At 43.8% G+C, this 17,084-nt stretch overlaps 1 protein-coding gene and 1 pseudogene across 2 annotated transcripts in view; both read right to left on the bottom strand.

The window, feature by feature from the left end:
- Positions 1-461: 461 nt before the first annotated feature.
- Positions 462-17,084, bottom strand: part of LOC120025146 (DNA damage-binding protein 1-like) — a 28,329-nt gene continuing 11,706 nt past the window's right edge. For both annotated transcript variants that reach the window (XM_038969595.1, XM_038969596.1), the window contains exons 10-26: positions 16,908-16,983; positions 13,932-14,040; positions 12,415-12,593; positions 10,474-10,634; positions 9,469-9,576; positions 8,607-8,814; positions 8,221-8,316; positions 7,928-8,039; positions 7,250-7,373; positions 6,899-7,063; positions 6,265-6,359; positions 5,451-5,621; positions 4,905-5,014; positions 4,035-4,204; positions 3,090-3,192; positions 1,195-1,318; positions 462-971 (exon numbers count right to left, since the gene is read on the bottom strand). In XM_038969595.1, the coding sequence (XP_038825523.1) occupies positions 888-971; positions 1,195-1,318; positions 3,090-3,192; positions 4,035-4,204; positions 4,905-5,014; positions 5,451-5,621; positions 6,265-6,359; positions 6,899-7,063; positions 7,250-7,373; positions 7,928-8,039; positions 8,221-8,316; positions 8,607-8,814; positions 9,469-9,576; positions 10,474-10,634; positions 12,415-12,593; positions 13,932-14,040; positions 16,908-16,983 (2,195 nt within the window). In that variant the 3' untranslated portion in view covers positions 462-887. The remainder of the gene's footprint in view (positions 972-1,194; positions 1,319-3,089; positions 3,193-4,034; positions 4,205-4,904; positions 5,015-5,450; positions 5,622-6,264; positions 6,360-6,898; positions 7,064-7,249; positions 7,374-7,927; positions 8,040-8,220; positions 8,317-8,606; positions 8,815-9,468; positions 9,577-10,473; positions 10,635-12,414; positions 12,594-13,931; positions 14,041-16,907; positions 16,984-17,084) is intronic.
- LOC120025392 lies at positions 1,955-2,063 on the bottom strand (annotated as a pseudogene).

Below are 17,084 nucleotides of genomic sequence, written 5' to 3'. Positions count from 1 at the left end.
AATATGCACCATGACTAACTACAAATACTCTTGACTTTGCTAATAAATCTTTCACCCCTTTCTTATGCCATACGTGTCCCCACAGTCAAAACAGAATTAAGAGAAGAATGAATCTATAGGAGACAATCCAACAACAAAAAAGTTCATAGTGCATTGTAGTAGTAATTTAGCACAAAGGACCATTACTGCACTCAGTGACATTGTTTAAGTCACGCAGTGATACATTTGTCATTTAGCAGATGCTTTAATCCAGAGCTATTTAAAGTAGTGAGTGCATACATATTCGATAATAGAATATGTCATTGTTGGTTGGCATGTGCGCTTCTATAAATTGCTTTTGAAATTATACTGTGGTGTAGGACTTTAGACATGCTTTGAAACCGACTTAAGTTAATGCTCAGAAGTGAAAATTAAATGAATATCGTCATTCTGTGGAAAGATCGGAGACCTGAACTCAGAGGTACACAGTTCTAAAGCAACCTTTATTAAAATAAACATGGAGAAACGCCAATGACAAAATAGCTAAGGTATCGTTATCTAACTTTAGTGGATCTCTGTCAAATCCATGAGTCATCTTTCCTCGCACTGCAGTGATTTGGCTGCCGCCCCCCCCTCTCTCCTCCATAACGTATGGCCTTCTAACCAGTCCCTTTGCTTGTCATCGTTATGGTCGATAGGCCATTTTGTTTATCCAAGCACCTGGGAAGAACTGAGGTGGAATCAGATTTAAAAAACATTGTCAATTCATTTGAAGTCCGGAGGACGGTCATGCAAACACCTTTTTATTTATTTATAAGTATTTACAGAGCTCTAGCCACCCCTCCCCCCGGTTCCCTCCCTCCACCCCACTCCCCTCCGTAATGGCCGGAGTCTGAGTGGGAGGGGGGCTAGTGGATCCTCGTCAGCTCCTCCACAATCTTTATGACCTCGTCCACGGTGGCCTCGCGCTTCATGCCGCTGCCATCGTCAATCTGAAACGCAGAAGAGGGTGTTATTTCAGCTCACTGGCCCAGTAGTTTGCATTAACCCGCACAGCTATGGGACACATGCATCTAAGTGGTACCTTTATCAAGCGTCACTGCATTCCAAGAAGTGTGTGTGAGCGAGCGAGCTCGTGTGTGTGAGAGTGTGAACGAGTGTGTGTGTGTCTGTGTGAAAGCGTGTATGTGTGAAAGTGTGTATGCGTGTCCGTACCTGTAGCGTGCTGACCACCTCCTGCATCTTGGCGCGGCCCAGGTCCAGGAAGCTCTCGATGAGGTCCCCGTCGATGAAGCCCGTGGCCTGCTCAGTCTTACGCTCCGTATGGAAGGACCTCCAGGTGCCAGAGTCAAGGAAGACAAATAACACATACACACACATCCCTACAGCAAAACCACTCCTCTTATTGGGAACTCTGTCCTTTTGAGTACCAGAACCTGCATTTTTGGGGGTTTGAGTACTCATAGAATGTTCACTCTAAAATATGAGCACCTGTACTGAATAATTTAAATGAGTAGCAGCCCCTGAAATGAGAACTGGCACCTTTTTCAAAGGAAAGTAGAGTGTAAGTGATTTTAGACCACTATAAGAGTCTCTCAGACATGTGATTCTTAGGGCTGGCACAATTACTGTATAACCGTGAAACTGACGGTTATGGATGGACACTGTCTTGAAAATAAAACAGTCATAAGAACGAACCGCTGACTGAAGACGGGACAGCCGGGAATTTGTGCGGTTGAGTCCGTTTCTGTGGTAACATGGACTCCTAACATGAAACTTTGTTGCTCCTTGCTGAAACAAGCAAGTGTTGTAGCAAACAAGTCTTTGGTTGCCTAGGCAACAGCCCCTCCCTGCAGCACAGAAATAGTGAACAGAAGTCAATAAAACGGGCTTGGAAGCTCTAACCCTTGCAATTTGACTGATAAAATGATGGGTACACGCAATGGCTGCCTGGTATTGTTTTCTTTTCTCTTTGAGCTTACAGCACCTGGTATTCCCAGGCGGTCTCCCATCCAAGTACAAACCAGGCCTGACCCTGCTCAGCTACTGAGATCAGGTATGTTCGGGGTGGTATGGCCACAAGCATATTTTTTTAAACTCAATTTTCTCTCCGAATTAGTCTTTGGCTCATCGCGGCAACTTCCAAATGAGCTCGTGAGATGCGAAGGTTGAGTCATGCATCTTCCAAAACATGACCTGTACTTATCACACAGACCTGAAGTCAGCTGCACCAATGTTTCGGAGGAACACCGTTTGACTGACGACTGAAGTCGGCTTGCAGGTGCCCGGCCCTGCGACAAGGAGTCACTCAAGCGCGATGAGACAAGGAAGGCCCTCCGGCAAAACCTTCCCCTACCCCGGTCAGCTCTGAGCCAATTGCGCACTGTCCTATGGGGCTCCCGGTCACGGGATCGAACCCCAGGCTGTATTGGCGCCTCAGCACTGCAATGCAGTGCTTTTGACCGCTGCGCCACTCACTGGTATTGTGATGCAATAATTTCCATGGTAATGAAGAATGTTGATTCAAATGATGTTAACTGATGTGGCTCATGGAATAGAATGTCGTTTTTGTAATGTCAGTTCAGTTGAGTTTAAATCAACAAATCACAGCACATATTGATGGCGACACTTCCTGCTTTGCGCCTCGCAATGGCCACCCATTATGCTATCATTGACTTGAATTGGGACGGCCCGTTCTATTCATTCTATTTTTATGGCAGCACCTGCAGTTAGGAGCGAAGGAGTGCCTATTCGAATGGTTATTACAGTGACAGCGGTTATTTGGCTGGCCAATTACCATTATCCAAAATTCCAAGGCCGTCAACCCTATTGTTACTTCCCCGTATCACATACACACGGCTACTTGTCAACTTCAGGCCGTCGCTTCATTCGCGCATAACGCGGTAAAACACGGGGCCTTGTCATTCATCCATTTACGGGCTAGGCATGTTAAAACAACCATTACCATTCTGACAGCCAACGTCGAGGTCGGTGGTACCAAGTTTTGCCACCCATGACAGTGGTGGCTCACCGGTTCTGAAAAGGCACTTTCAATGTGATACATAGGGGCAGGTCCACACACACACACACACACCAGAAGGAAAGGATATAAGCTGTGCTCGATCTTGCCCACGCTCTTGATGACCTTGTTGAGTCGGTTCTGCAGGTCCAGCAGCAGGCTGTACCAGCCCTCGGACAGAGAGGTCACAAGACCTAGAGACATAAGACGGATGGCTTGCCATTTATGGGAGAAAATAAAAGGAGAACCGAAATAGATTTGTGCAGATCGATACGCTCGTGGTGCTCGCCACTCATACCTAGTGAAGGAGAAAAGATGGAAGATGAGAGGGAATTTGAGTGTGGGTTGTCTGACTGAGGGAAGGTGACATTTTTTTTTCTCTCTCCAATTTGTGCCTACTGAACATGTTGTCGTCCACGAACACAAATGTGTTGTGCAGCTTTTTAACGGGGGAATAGTCATTGCAGAACTTCAGTGAACACTCCAATCATCATTCCCCTTTCTTTATTACCACAGCTATGAAAGAAATTGAGAAAGTAAATTGACTTTGAAAGTCACTTGGAAATGACTAGCAGATGAGTCCCCTCTCCACTGCTTCCCACCTCTCATCCTTAAGATGGGTGCTTATGTGGCCGAGGAAAATCTGTAGAGCGCACCGCTTCGCTGTAACAGTACATAGCCTAAAAAAAAGACACGGGGGAATTCGGGACCTTGAAAATCGGCATCAGTACTGGGTCAGTAGGCACCAGGAAAACAACATTTTGAAACCCAAGTGCTGCTACAGAAACATGTCCAATAAGAACACAGATCTCTCTCTTGCGGTCTCAAAATGTTTTGTGCTAATGCATACTCTACAACCCTGGGGTATATTCATTACGGCAAACTAACAAACCATAGCTAAATGTTTTGCAATGGAAAAAAACAAGTGTTTCTTATTGTACAAATTCAGGTTAGGCCCTCCCTTGTTTCATCCCGTTTGCTTCCATTTCGTTTCTAGTGAATACACCCCTGGCATGTGGCACTGGTGGGCCATTACCGATCATGCCGTTGACGGTGCCGAAGAGCACGGAGCCCTGCGTGGGGGTGGAGCTCTCGCCCAGGTTCTGCAGCACCAGTGACCCATGGGAGAAGACGTTGACAAACTCCCCCAGGTGGAACACGCCCACCTCCTGGAGGTGTTGTCGCTCCTCGTCTGTCGTGGCCGCGCTGCCAAGGGAGAGAGAGAGAGGGAGAGAGCTCAACTTCTATTTTGGTCCTAATTATTTCATGCTTTGGCAATGTGCACCCATTCATTTCATTCTAAAAAAGCTACATTTCAGAGAGTCAAAAATATTACACTTTTTGTGCTAATTATTGTACCCGTTTATTTATACATTTCTGCTTTGGCAATGTGTACCCATTTATTCCATACCAATAAAGTAGCATTGAATTTATTATAATTGAGAGAAAGAGATAAAGCGAACGATACAGAGGCAGGCAGAAAAATATAAAATGGGGAAAAGCAATAGCAACAGATGTAGATGAGTGGCAATGAGTAAGAAAAAAATGAGCGCGTGAGGGAAGTGGTAGTAAGAAATAAGATGGTGACAAACAGAATGCAAATTTGACGTCTTTCTAAGCGAAACACCACGGGAGGAAGAACGAGGGAGAGGAGACAGAAACGGTGGCATCAACAAACACGTGAGAGAAAGATAAAGGTCAATGGAATTCAGTGATCATGGATGATTAACATGACGGCTTATGGATGATGGCGGTGAGAGAGTGAGGACATGTCTAGGTCGGCCTCCATCTCAATGAGTCTTTCTGAGATTCTACGCATGCTACTTATTTGCCTCCTAAACCGTATTAGAGGTCTCTTCCTTCTGAGGCGAGGGGATTCCAGAAAGAGGTCAAGACTCCACCTCACCTGTCTTTTTGACACACAAAGAGGTTGAAGGCATTCTCCGCCCCCAGGAAGTTGTCATCGTCCAGGATCTCCACAGCACTCATCCAGTTGGGATTGAAGTCACGGGCGATCTGGGAAGAGTGACAGGTGAAAAGCAGGCGTATCACCAGTGCCTCAATTCAATTCCATTCAATAAACTTTATTCATCCAAGAGGTGCAATTATTGATAACAAACAATGGTTCCAACTCATCACGCAAGTTCTTATTCATTGCAAGTGTTTGGTGTCGAATCCTCCTTGATAAAGCCCATGAGAAATGAGGGCGACAAAATAAAAGCATTCAAATCTATATTTTGGAGGATGCTGTATTCCAAGGGGGAAAAAAACCTGTCTATGAGCAAAATCAAACAAATCGTCATTTAGACCTTATAAAGCCTGTCCCCAGTCTGTGTTCCAATTCTACACCCTCCTCCTCGAAGTGTGGCATTGAGCACATCCACCATCCTCTCAAGGGAAAAGGGTAGAAAATTGGGACACCGGCAGGGCCTTTCTTAGTATCATTCCTTACCTCCTCAAAGTTGCCCTCCATGGGTTTATAGGCCAGCAGCAGCACAGACCTCATCAGGTCTCCCACCAGGATGAAGTCTCCTTTGGTCTTCAGGTAGAGTGCCATGATGTTGTTGTAGTGGTTACACTCGGTCCTCAGCTCCTTCTCAGCGGTCCACTCGTACAGACGCACCTGGGGCGGGCGCACATTGATGATGCGTTGATATTGACATGCGCAATTGTCGAGGAGCAGAGTCCGGACGCTGCAGTGTAGTTTCGGAGTAACGAGGACTCGAAAGCACCACGGTTGTGTTTGTAGGAGACATGCATATCATACAATTACAAGAAATACCCCCTTCAATGTTCCTTCAGATTCCAACGTTCCATTGGAAAGAATACTACTGGATAGACATAAATGATCCCTAACACCCTTTCCGTATGGTTGTGGGTCCCATAACTACAGTTTCACTGTGGCAGCCATTACGGGTCAGTACGGTCCATTGTAGATGAAGCACGGAATTTGACAAGGCAGCAACACGAAGGTGTTTAACTCATTTTAACGTCAGGATTGAGAAATAAAACTTAAAACGCGGAATGTCTCCTTTAATTTTCTTCGTTTTTTTTATGCCAAGTAACATGGGGCGAATCCTAACTTTCCCTTAAATCAAATATTCATTTAATGATGCATTAATGGCAATGAGAGACATCGTGAAAGTTTTAAAATTAAGTGGACGTAAACATTTCCCTCCATGTGAGTATCTACAACTGTAGCCTGTAAAACAGGAGCTGGCCTTAAAAACATCCTACTTTCAAACCATCAAAAGTGAAATGCTCACTGTGCTGTTGATGCTGGCCAGCAGTTTGCCATTGAACTCCACCATGGAGTAGACGGCTCCCTTCACCTCCTTCTCTGCAACCGTCTGCAGCTTACCTACACAGAAGAAGAGACATAACAGTCGGGGTCAGGGCTGGTGCTGCAGTAGCCTGAAATCCAAACGTATATTTTTTGTTTCACCATTCGTTTCACTGTGAAAGAAAGGTGAAACTGAGCATAATGGTTTGGATTCCAGGCAATTCTTTGAAACAAATGGAGAAAAGCAGCACATCAGTTTGGTTTTCAGGCTCGTGTTACAGCTCTCTGATACTGTATTTCACAGCACCTGTTCACTCTTGAGTCATTCATCTTCACGACTGAGATGATTATCGAGAGGAAGGTGCTATCAGGCACTATCAAGGGAGGAAGAGGTGTGGAACGAGTGAGAAAAAGGTGAGAGAGAATGAGTGAGAAAAAGACGAGGGGAAGAAAGAGACTGTAGAAGAAAGTGTGAGAGAGCGCGAGCAAAAAAAACAGGAGAATATGAAAGATGGGGGGGTGAGAGAATAACAGGAGAAGAATGATGGGAACGAGAGCGAGAACAATGAGAATGGAAGAAAGACAGCCCTCACCGTCTCAAGAAAGTTAGCCCTCACCGTCAGTGTAGTGGAAGACGATGATGCGACCTTGCTTGGGCTCGGCCTCCTCTGGGTAGACCATTGCAGTGCCAACGATAAAGTAGACCGAGAGGTCCCTGCCCAGGCGACAGGACACCATGCTGAGGGCGTACTCACTCTGGAGGAACTGGTGGGCGTGGAGCACTGGGAGGACGAACACACATGTGAAAATCACGCAACACAGGACAAATCTCCACAAAAAAGTGAGAATTTTGTGTGCTCCTCAGAAGTACAATCAACAGCTTATCAATCACCAGTACAATCACCATTGATTAACTCACTTCAAAATGTTCTCTTTAATCAAGACGTTTTTAAAGGGGGGGAACTTACCTTCGAAGGTGTGTTGGTCGACCACCAGGAGGCTGTGCACCTCCACCTCCTCCCCGAAGGAGGTCTCGTGTGGGGAGGTGCTGCTGGGGAACAGCTTACTGGAGCTCACACTGCTAGACAGAGCCTGGGGAGAGGTAGGGAGAGAGGAGATATGAAAGGCAGAGAAAGTGGGAAAATATGAAAACCCAGACTATGCACACCCACAAGGCTAGGGGAAAAAGGGAGTAGGTTCTTCCTCACCTACAAGTTCTTGTAAATATTTTTTTTCTCTTTTCTTGTTTTTTGTGCAATAAACCTAGACTAAACTAAGTCATCTGGACACATTGTCAGCCAAGCGATGTGCACCCCTAACATTCAAGTCATTTCCCCCCCCAAAAAACATAATTGCACTAAAACTGCTAAATAAAATACAGTAACTCTGAATGCTGATGCTTCAGTTCATATAGAGCGAAGTTCACAGATATTTCCGGACTGTTCTTCTACAAAACACGCAGTTGCACTTAAGTCACGATGCATCATGAAAACACCGTTGAATACGGGAAACAAGGCTCATGGCCCATTTTCAAAAGGTCTTAATCTGTGATCAGCACTCCTACTCTGAGAATATTTATGACTACAGGCCCCAGAACAGGAGATCTTGGCAGTGGTACACTGAAATACCAGACGGTGTGAAGCTACCTGAGTGCTAGCGCTGGGGCGCACTGCTGCCGTGGTCCCGCTGGCGTCCTGCATCTCCACGCGGCTGGACAGCACCCCGAAACACTGAGACACTTCCTGGTAACAGATCCTCCTGAGAGGGGGAGGGAGCAAGAATAAAGTGGAGAGATAGGAGGGGGGAGTGAGTGACAGAGCAGAAAGAGTAAAAAAGAGACTGAAATAAATATTTCACTCTTGATTTACCTGAGGGTAAATCCATCGGATAGATATACTTCTACTCTGTAACTATTTCTACTGGTGTTGCTCCCTCTTACCTGGGAGACTCGTAGAGTGGAACTGTGCGAATGTGGAGCTTCTGGATCTCGTCGATGGTCCCGATGGTGAGAGTGCTGTTGTTGGCCAGAGCCAGACTGCCAAAGACACAGAAACGCAGGTTACAACCACACACCAACAACAGATAAGTTACATATTTATTTCTAGCTTTGCAATCATTCCTGTTCTTTCTTTAGAGTCGTTGAATGAGAAAAATAATCAACGTCTCCTCTCCACCACTTGCACTGGTCTGAAAACACAGGACAGATGACAGGGGGAAAAAAAGGTTTCTGTTTAAACCTGTTGAATTCGTCCCACATCAGTCCAAACGGAGAAGAAGTGCTAAGGATGCCACTTTGGACTATTGAGACGCGCGCGACTGACTAACCTGTCGGGGTAGCCCTCGGAGTTGAGCGGACACATGTAGTTGACCTCCTTGAGGTTGACATTGGAGAAGACCAGCTTGTGGTTGGAGGAGTAGATGACGGTGGGCCGGTCGGAGCAGGCAAACACGTTGGAGGTGGACAGGGAGCGGAAGGTCCTCAGCACCGTGGGCTGGGTGCCCAGAGTCACCTTCTTACGCTCGCTCAGCACACCTGTTGGCAACACAACAGGGTCAATGCCAACAGTTTAACAATAAGTTTGCAAACCTGCCAGGGGTAAGTGCACTTTCAAGTCAGTCTATTCAGGAGATAAGCGGAAATTCCAATCCAAAACCCTTTCCATTTTTAATATACACCGAGTGTCAATAACATTGTGAACATCTGCTCTTTCCATGACATACACTGACCAGGTGAATCTCTTATTGATGTCACATGTTAAATCCACTTTAATCAGCGCACATGAAGGGGGTTGTGTATTTGTCCCATTCAGAGGGTGGAGTCAACATGGGCCAGCATCCCTGCGGAGCGCTTGACACCTTGTAGAGTCCATGCACTGACCAATTGAGGCTGTTCTGAGGGCAAAGTGGGTGTGGGTGCAACTCAATATTAGGAAGGTGTTCCTAATGTTCTGCACACTCATTGTATTTCTAATGAAGAGTTCGACATTTTCAATACATTTTCAGAATTCTGAAGCAGAATCGAACTGCAGCTGTGAAGACACAATGAACAGCCTCCTATTTGACACATCTTAACCTAATTTGTTCTATCAATGAATTAGATGACGGTGCAGTTAACTGTCTGGAATTTTTATAAAAATTGGACTCAATCAAACGGCAACAGAAGTATGCGTTTCTCCAGCAGCCTGACCTGAGGTCAGGTCCAGGCCGAAGTAGAAGAGCGCTCCGTCTCCCAGGGCACACAGCAGGTAGTAGCTGGCCTCGAACGTCGTCATCAGGATGGAGCGAGGGATAATTTCTGTACACACACACACACACACACACACAAAATCGCGTCAAATGTGTGAAAAGCTTCAGAATAGCAGCAGAATTCCACTGTCAATTCAAAACAACTATTATTCATCCTTCGAGAACAAATAAGAAGGCATTGACAGCTAGGTCCCACAATAACATCTTCCACACGGTTGTGCAACATTGCAAATGGATCTAGGACGTGTGGACCCAGCAGTAGAGTGCTTCTGTCCCTTAGGATTCCCTCCCCTTTCATGGCCAAGTTACACAGGCTTTGAATAGGAGGGGTTTATAAACACATCCAAAAATAACAACAGGAGGACAAAGAGAATGTCGAATACAGAGAATGTGTGGCCAATTCTTTGCTGCTCCCAATCATGATATCCTTATAAAAATGTTGATATTTGAGAAGCTTTATTAAAACACCATGTGCGGGAGCAACAAAACAATGGGCGGACATTAGGGATGGACATTTGAAAGAATGTCTGGGTTCGAGTACTCTGGAATATAATTTTGCATGCTGGCGTGTTAGCGTGAAACAGGGCTGCAATAACAGTTGCTCCAATTACTGGTTGTTCTGACACTCAACTGAAAACTAAACTAATATTTTCAATGACAGACTCCAAACAACAAACACATCTTAGCATTAGAAATGTTGTCAGTGCTTATAAATTGAACCTGCTAAATAGTTGCATTTATTAAAATGTTGTCAATTAATAGTTACCAAATACAAAACCTTGAACCGCGTACTCGTACCCATCCACAGTGGGAAATTGGCTTTTTCTCAAAGTTACACAGACTTACCTGGCTACACAAAAGGTTCAAATCAGTTGCTCCATCTATCCATCCATTCCTCCCTCACTATCCCTTTAAGTACACTGTTGAATCTCCATCCACCTCTCACCTCCTCCGAGCATCTCCTTGTGCAGGGTGGTGAAGCAGGGCAGCTTGAGGACCCGGGCCGATATGTCCGTCCACAGGCCCACGGCGCAGAGGGGCGACTCTCCGCCCTCCCCCAGGGGCGTGATGTCTAGGCAGGCCACCTCATGCTCCATCTCCACCGTGCTGACGGGGGACAGAGAGAAGGGCATGGGATTGGATTCATTTTTGTATTAAATTATTTCAACAAAACAAATGACTAGCACTAATATTTATTTATTTTTACTCCAAATACAAACAACTTACAGACACACACAAACAACGACTACATCTCACCTTGCCAGACCGGCATGCTCACCCCCCCATCCCTAATGTCTGCATTATACGCCTTAAACTGTACCAATTTGTTTTTCCTCGCTATTTCCAGGCACTAGCATTTCGTCCCATCCTAAATTTGTTTAGACATGATTCTTCTACCCCCCACTGGCTGAGTATGGAGAGAAATATGATGTATCCTATCGCACTGGAAGAGGAGGTCTTAACTGACATATCCCTTAAACAATGTTAAACTACGCTTTATTATTGCTCACATAATTTCTCTTTAGCACAAACTTGAAAAACAATGTAACTGGTAATCGAAATGGCATGCTCATCGTCAATAATGCCTTGCGATTTGGAGGGCAGCATTTTGCATCCCCCCCCCAATGTTTCACATGTGGAATCCGTACCCTTGCAGATATCACGGATAGCAATGGTTTGAGGACATTCAAAGATTTGTAAGACAACACATTACCAGGTAACCCCCCCCCCATATATTTTAAACTTAAGTCAGCTATGTTGGCCTAAGGAGTCCCTTGTAAAACGCAACTACTGAACTATCCAATTATGGAATTTATAAATAATTTATCTAGGCTCCCGAAAGGACCGATCACTATAATATATAAAAAAAATAAACTTTTGGAAAGCTCATATGCTGAGCTAGCCAATAAAAAAGTATGATCCACAGATAAGTGATTCTGAACAACCCTTAACTGGAACAGAATTTTGAAAAATACAACCTTGGCATCCCGTAATACGAACCATCAATCTTTTAAAAAGTTTGTTCACAGACCGTATTTAACACCAAGGAAAAGTTTTAGAATGAAAATGGTCCCAACTCCCAACTGTTCACTGTGTCCCCTAAATCAGATAGGCACATTCCTTCAAATTATGTGGGAATGCCTTGCAGTTAAACGCTTCTGGGACAAAGTTACAAAATTCATTTCAAAATGAGTGAATGTAAATATTCAATGCGTTGCATCTGCTGTGTTACTTGAGATGATAGCTCCGTGAATCCTTGAATATCCTAAAACCCAAGGCCAAATCTACACTGGAGTTGCTTACCAAGAACACTGTGAATGTTCCTGAGTGGCCAAGTTACAGTTTTGACTTAAATCTACTTGAAAATCTATGACAAGACCTGAACATTTTAGTCAAGCAATGATCGACAACCAATCTGACAGAGCTTGAAGAATTTTGAAAATAATAAACGGGCAGATATTGCTCAATCCGGGTGTGGAAAGCTAGAGATTTACCCAGAAAGACTCACAGCCGTAATCACTGCCAAAGGTGCTTCTACAAACTATCGACTCAGGGTTGTGAATGACATTTACTTACTTATATTTCATTTTCAATACATTTTCAAAATAATTATACAGAAATGTTTTACTGTCATTATGGGGGTATTGTGTGTCGATCAATTTACACACAATACCCCATTAATTTAAATTATTTTGAATTCAGGCTGTAATAAAATGTGGAGTAAGTCAAAGGGTATGAATACATTCTGAAGGCACTGTCATTTCTTCTGTTGATTTAACTTTAATTCACACGTATTTACAAATCAGTTGGTATGGGGCTCACCAAGTCTCTGGTGCTGTTTAACAACACTGTAAATAAAGTCAAAATGGATTTGAGTTGTGTGTACCTGATCTGTTTGAGTTCCCCAGAGAGGATCTGGAGATAGTAGAGGGCCCGACCCACGGCCAGCACCACCTGGGAGGAGTTACATGCGGCCAAGCTGATGTTCCGGCCCTGCGGCTCCTTCCACTCAGAGACCAGGGCCTTGCTGTCCTGCATTACCAGACGCACACCGCCTGTCGTGATCTGAATCACACACACACACATAAATATATCAGCACCTTTGTACGATTCACTATTTGAAAACTTTGTGTTCACACGTGTATTTGTTTGATTTAGAACAGCACAAAAAAATAGATCATTCGATTTTTCAAAGTAAAAAATGGTGAATTAAATTATTCAAAATTCGAATTCATTTGGTTTATGGCAAGTGATTCTTGTTTATGTGTAATTTCTCACTTGTGGTAAGTGTCAGGTGCCTCTTGGGTAAAAAAAAAAGCCATTCAATCAGTTTTGCAGAGAAAACAGAAGATTCTGCTCCAAAGAAAAATTGCAAGGGTGCCCTTGCATTTGTGTGTGTGCGTGGCACCGGTTTGTGTGTGTGCGTGTCTGTGGCAGACGCACATGATGGAGCAGTGACTGTCTGATGAAGAACGGGCTGTCTTACCGTAGTGAGCTAGGTTATAGGCCTACATCATGGGCTGGATAGAAGCAGTCTGCAGTACTGGATAACAATTGCTAAATTTGCCTCAAAATAATAGAACAATAAATAATATCGTTTGTCCCATCTCTCATAAAGCTGTGATTGAGAACAGCCTATTCCTAGGCCGAGGCAATCGACTTTCATTCTTGTTATTTTTGAAAGCCACAACTTCAGGACATCTTCTTGGTTCGAATATTTGGGAAATAAGCTACTGTTCATAACTAACATATATTTTACCATAGGCCTTGTAGGAGGACAGGTTATTGGCCATTTGGTTTTCAACCTCTCGTGGAGGAATTTTCCCGGCCAGCATGGAGCCCAAATCCAGATGTGCAAAGCTGATAAGACATACCCGGGATGACTCAAAGCTTTAAACGCCGCCAAAGGTGCTTCTACAAAGTAATGACTCAGGAGTGTGAATACTTATGTAAATGAGATATTTCTGTAATTCATTTTCAATAAAATAGCCCCAAAAATGTAAAACATGTTTTCACTTTGTCATTATGGGGTATTGTGTGTAGCTGGGTTAGAAAAACAATCAATTTAATCAAATTTGAATTCAGGCTGTAACAACAAAATGTGGAATAAGTCCAGGGGTATAAATATTTTCTAGGCACTGTATTGCAAATCAATACTGCGATTGTATTGCGTTTCGATGTTCCAAACATATTGCTCACCATACGTCTGCCTCAGAGGGATAAGAGAGCCATGAGAAAAGTTCTGATCAGTCATGGAAATAGGAGTTTGTGCAGGTACAGCCAATTAGCAAAAAAATTATATTGCGAAATTCAAAATTATACCATATATTGTCAAAAATAGTATCCCAATATGTAACTATCGATTTTTTCCCTCATAATTAGTGTGTGTGTGTTTGTGTATACCTGGATGAGTTGCTGGTGGGCCACGTTGCCACAGTAGAAGGTCTGCAGGTTGTCCACAAAGCCAGGCAGCTCAGTCTCCTCCACCTCCTCCCCGCTTAGCATCAGCACCCTGAGGACACACACAAACACAGAACAACTTATTATATACTGAACCAAAATATAAAAGTGTTGGTACCATGTTTCATGAGGTGAAATAAAAGATCCCAGAAATGTTCCATATGCACAAAAAGTTTATCTCAAATTTTGTGCACAAATTTGGAATGTCCACCAGAGCCATTGCCAGAGAATTTAACGTTAATTTCTCTACCATAAGCCGCCTCCAATGTCATTTTAGAGAATTTGGTAGTACGTTCAACCAGCCTCACAACTGCAGACTACGTGTGACCACGTCAGCCCAGGACCTCCATTTCCGGCTTCTTCACCTGCGGGATGGTCTGAGACGAGCTACCCAGACAGCTGATGGGTTTGCACAACAGAATAATTTCTGCACAGACTGTCAGAAACTGTCTCAGGGAAGTTCATCTGCGCGTCCATCGTCCTCACCACGGTCTTGACTTCAGTGGGCAATGCTCACCTTCGATGGCCACTGGCACGCTGGAGAAGTGTGCTCTTCACGGATTAATCACGGTTCAACTGTGCCGGGCAGACAGCGTGTATGGCATCGTGTGGGTGAGCGGATTGCGGATGTCAACTTTGTGAACTGAGTGCCCAATGGTGGCAGTGGGGTTATGACATGGGCAGACATAAGCTACAGACAACGAACACAATTGCATTTTATCAATGGCAATTTGAATGCACAGAGATACCATGAAAAGATCCTGAGGCTCATTGTCCTGCCATTCCAGAAGTCACTTGACCCAACAACAACGGTCCGTAACACCATCGGCCAAAGGGGTGACTGAAAATGAGTGAAGAACAAAGATGAAGCTCGTAGATGGAGCGAGTGTCACAGTCAAAGTGCCCGGCTGGCTGTGCGGTGCTGGGTTTTAAATCATCGTGGGCTGCAGAGCAACTCTGCTGTCCTCAGAACTTGATAATTATAAACTGATTCCCATTTTTACCTCCTCATCCTCTCTTATTAGGCCTAGACTACTATATGTGTTGTTGTAGGTTGCACATTGCTGGAATAAATATACGGAATTCGGCATCGGCCAACTATGCATTTCTTTCATTAGCATTCCTCAGCTGTAGCCTAAGTTTCCTTTTGACTCCTCATTTGATTTCTCCATCGTGGTATTGTTGGCTCAATTTCACTTCTTGTGGCCTAAAATATGTCACTCAAAATAAACATGAGAATAGTATAGTCTCCAAATGTCATAATTATTCACATTTAAAAGCTGCAAACTTTAGGACATTAAATACTTTTAGAATATCTCTGAAAATACTCCTCATAACTATAATTTTGTCTTAATTGTTTTATGATATTTCAGTTAATAGGATTAGGCTTTTGTTCATTTCACATATATATTATTCTCTTGCTTTGTGTAAATATAACATGAATTGAAATGTGATATAGCAAATAGGAATATAGGCAATTTACTCAGAATGCCTAGCACGCACTGTCCTGTGGCAGTGCCGCCGCCTGATCCGATTATGATCAGAGTAATTGTTTGACGTTGTGATTTTTAACTTGTCCATTCGGACAACTGAAATCTACATTCTGGTTGTACAACTATTTATTTCACTTACCATGGACAAGCGGACAAAACTTAATGTTGAGCCCTGCATTCAACCGCTGCCATCACCTCATGTTTCAGCATGATAACGCACAGCCTCATGTCGCAAGGATCGGTACACAATTCCTGGAAGCTGAAAATGGTCTGCACACTCACCAGATACATCACCCATTGAGCATGTTTGGGATGCTCTGGACTGACGTGTATGACAGCGTGTTCCAGTTCCGGCCAATATCCAGCAACTTTGCATAGCCATTGAAGAGGAGTGGGATAACATTCCACAAGCCATAATCAACAGCCTGATCAACTCCATGCAAAGGAGATGTGTCACGCTGCATGAGGCAAATGGTGGTCACACCAGATACGGACTGATTTTCTGATCTACGTTGCTACTTATTTTTTTTTAAAGGCATCTGTGTTCCCAGTCATGTGAAATCGATAGATTAGGGCCTAATTCATTCATTTCAACTGACTGATTCTTAAATGAACTGTAACGCTTTGAAATTGTTGCATGATGCATTTATATTTTTATTCAGTGTAAATAAGAAATTTACATTGTAAAAATGGCTGGCTCACTCAATATGATTGGCTTTCAGACATGTCAATCATTTGGCTTTTCCAACCAATAAGGATGCTTGGACGCAATGCAGGGCTCCGCCCTAGACACCTCAAGTTAAAGTGTTTACATGCCGTTGCAAGAAAGAGGAAGTGCTGATCAACTGTTCACATGCTGTTTCCTAACTAAGTGTTGTGTGCGTCCATTGCAATAAGAGTAGTTCCGTTATTATTATTGCCACAAGTGTTTATTGAGTGCAACTAGCATAATCATTATTGGACCAAGTGTCCAGTATGGGCCCCAAAATGTTCTGACCAGACAGCACTATAGTGGGAAGATCTTAGTGAATCAGTTTAAGTGTAATAGTAAGTGAGGACATTCACAGTAAGCTACTCAGACAAGATCCAGCTGCCCGATATTGCATGGTCCTAGTATTCGCCGGATTTAGCGACCAACAGCTTCTTCATGCATTTGATCATTTCAACCTTTGTAAACTCCTTATATTGTTATAATTGGTATAAAAATCAATCCATGTCAACAATGTCTGACACTCAAAATTAAATAAATGTTTTGTTTTGTCTGTCTATTCTCCCTTTTGTTATAATAGGTGTCAAATCAACAACTCGATCATATAAACAAGATATGGTGGCATTAGGCAAGGCTTCACCAGATTGGACAGGGGATGATTGCATTGTGGTCAACACGTGCAGAACCTTTCTATAAGGCCACCACTGGTTGTCTCACCTTGTCTGGCCGACGAAAGACAGGACCAGCATATCGTCTGTCTCCCTCCCAGCCTCCGAGCGAAGGGGCCACAAACCTGGGAGGACAACAACAACAAAATATGGAGGAAAATAAACGTCAAGTGTTCCACTGAACTAGAAAACAAGCAGCACTCTATCTAGGTGGTGTTTCATTAGG

This window comes from Salvelinus namaycush, chromosome 30, assembly GCF_016432855.1.
Source record: "Salvelinus namaycush isolate Seneca chromosome 30, SaNama_1.0, whole genome shotgun sequence".
NCBI lineage: Eukaryota > Metazoa > Chordata > Actinopteri > Salmoniformes > Salmonidae > Salvelinus > Salvelinus namaycush.
Note: the sequence above shows the minus strand (reverse complement) of the source record. Positions and strands in the feature narration are given on the sequence as shown.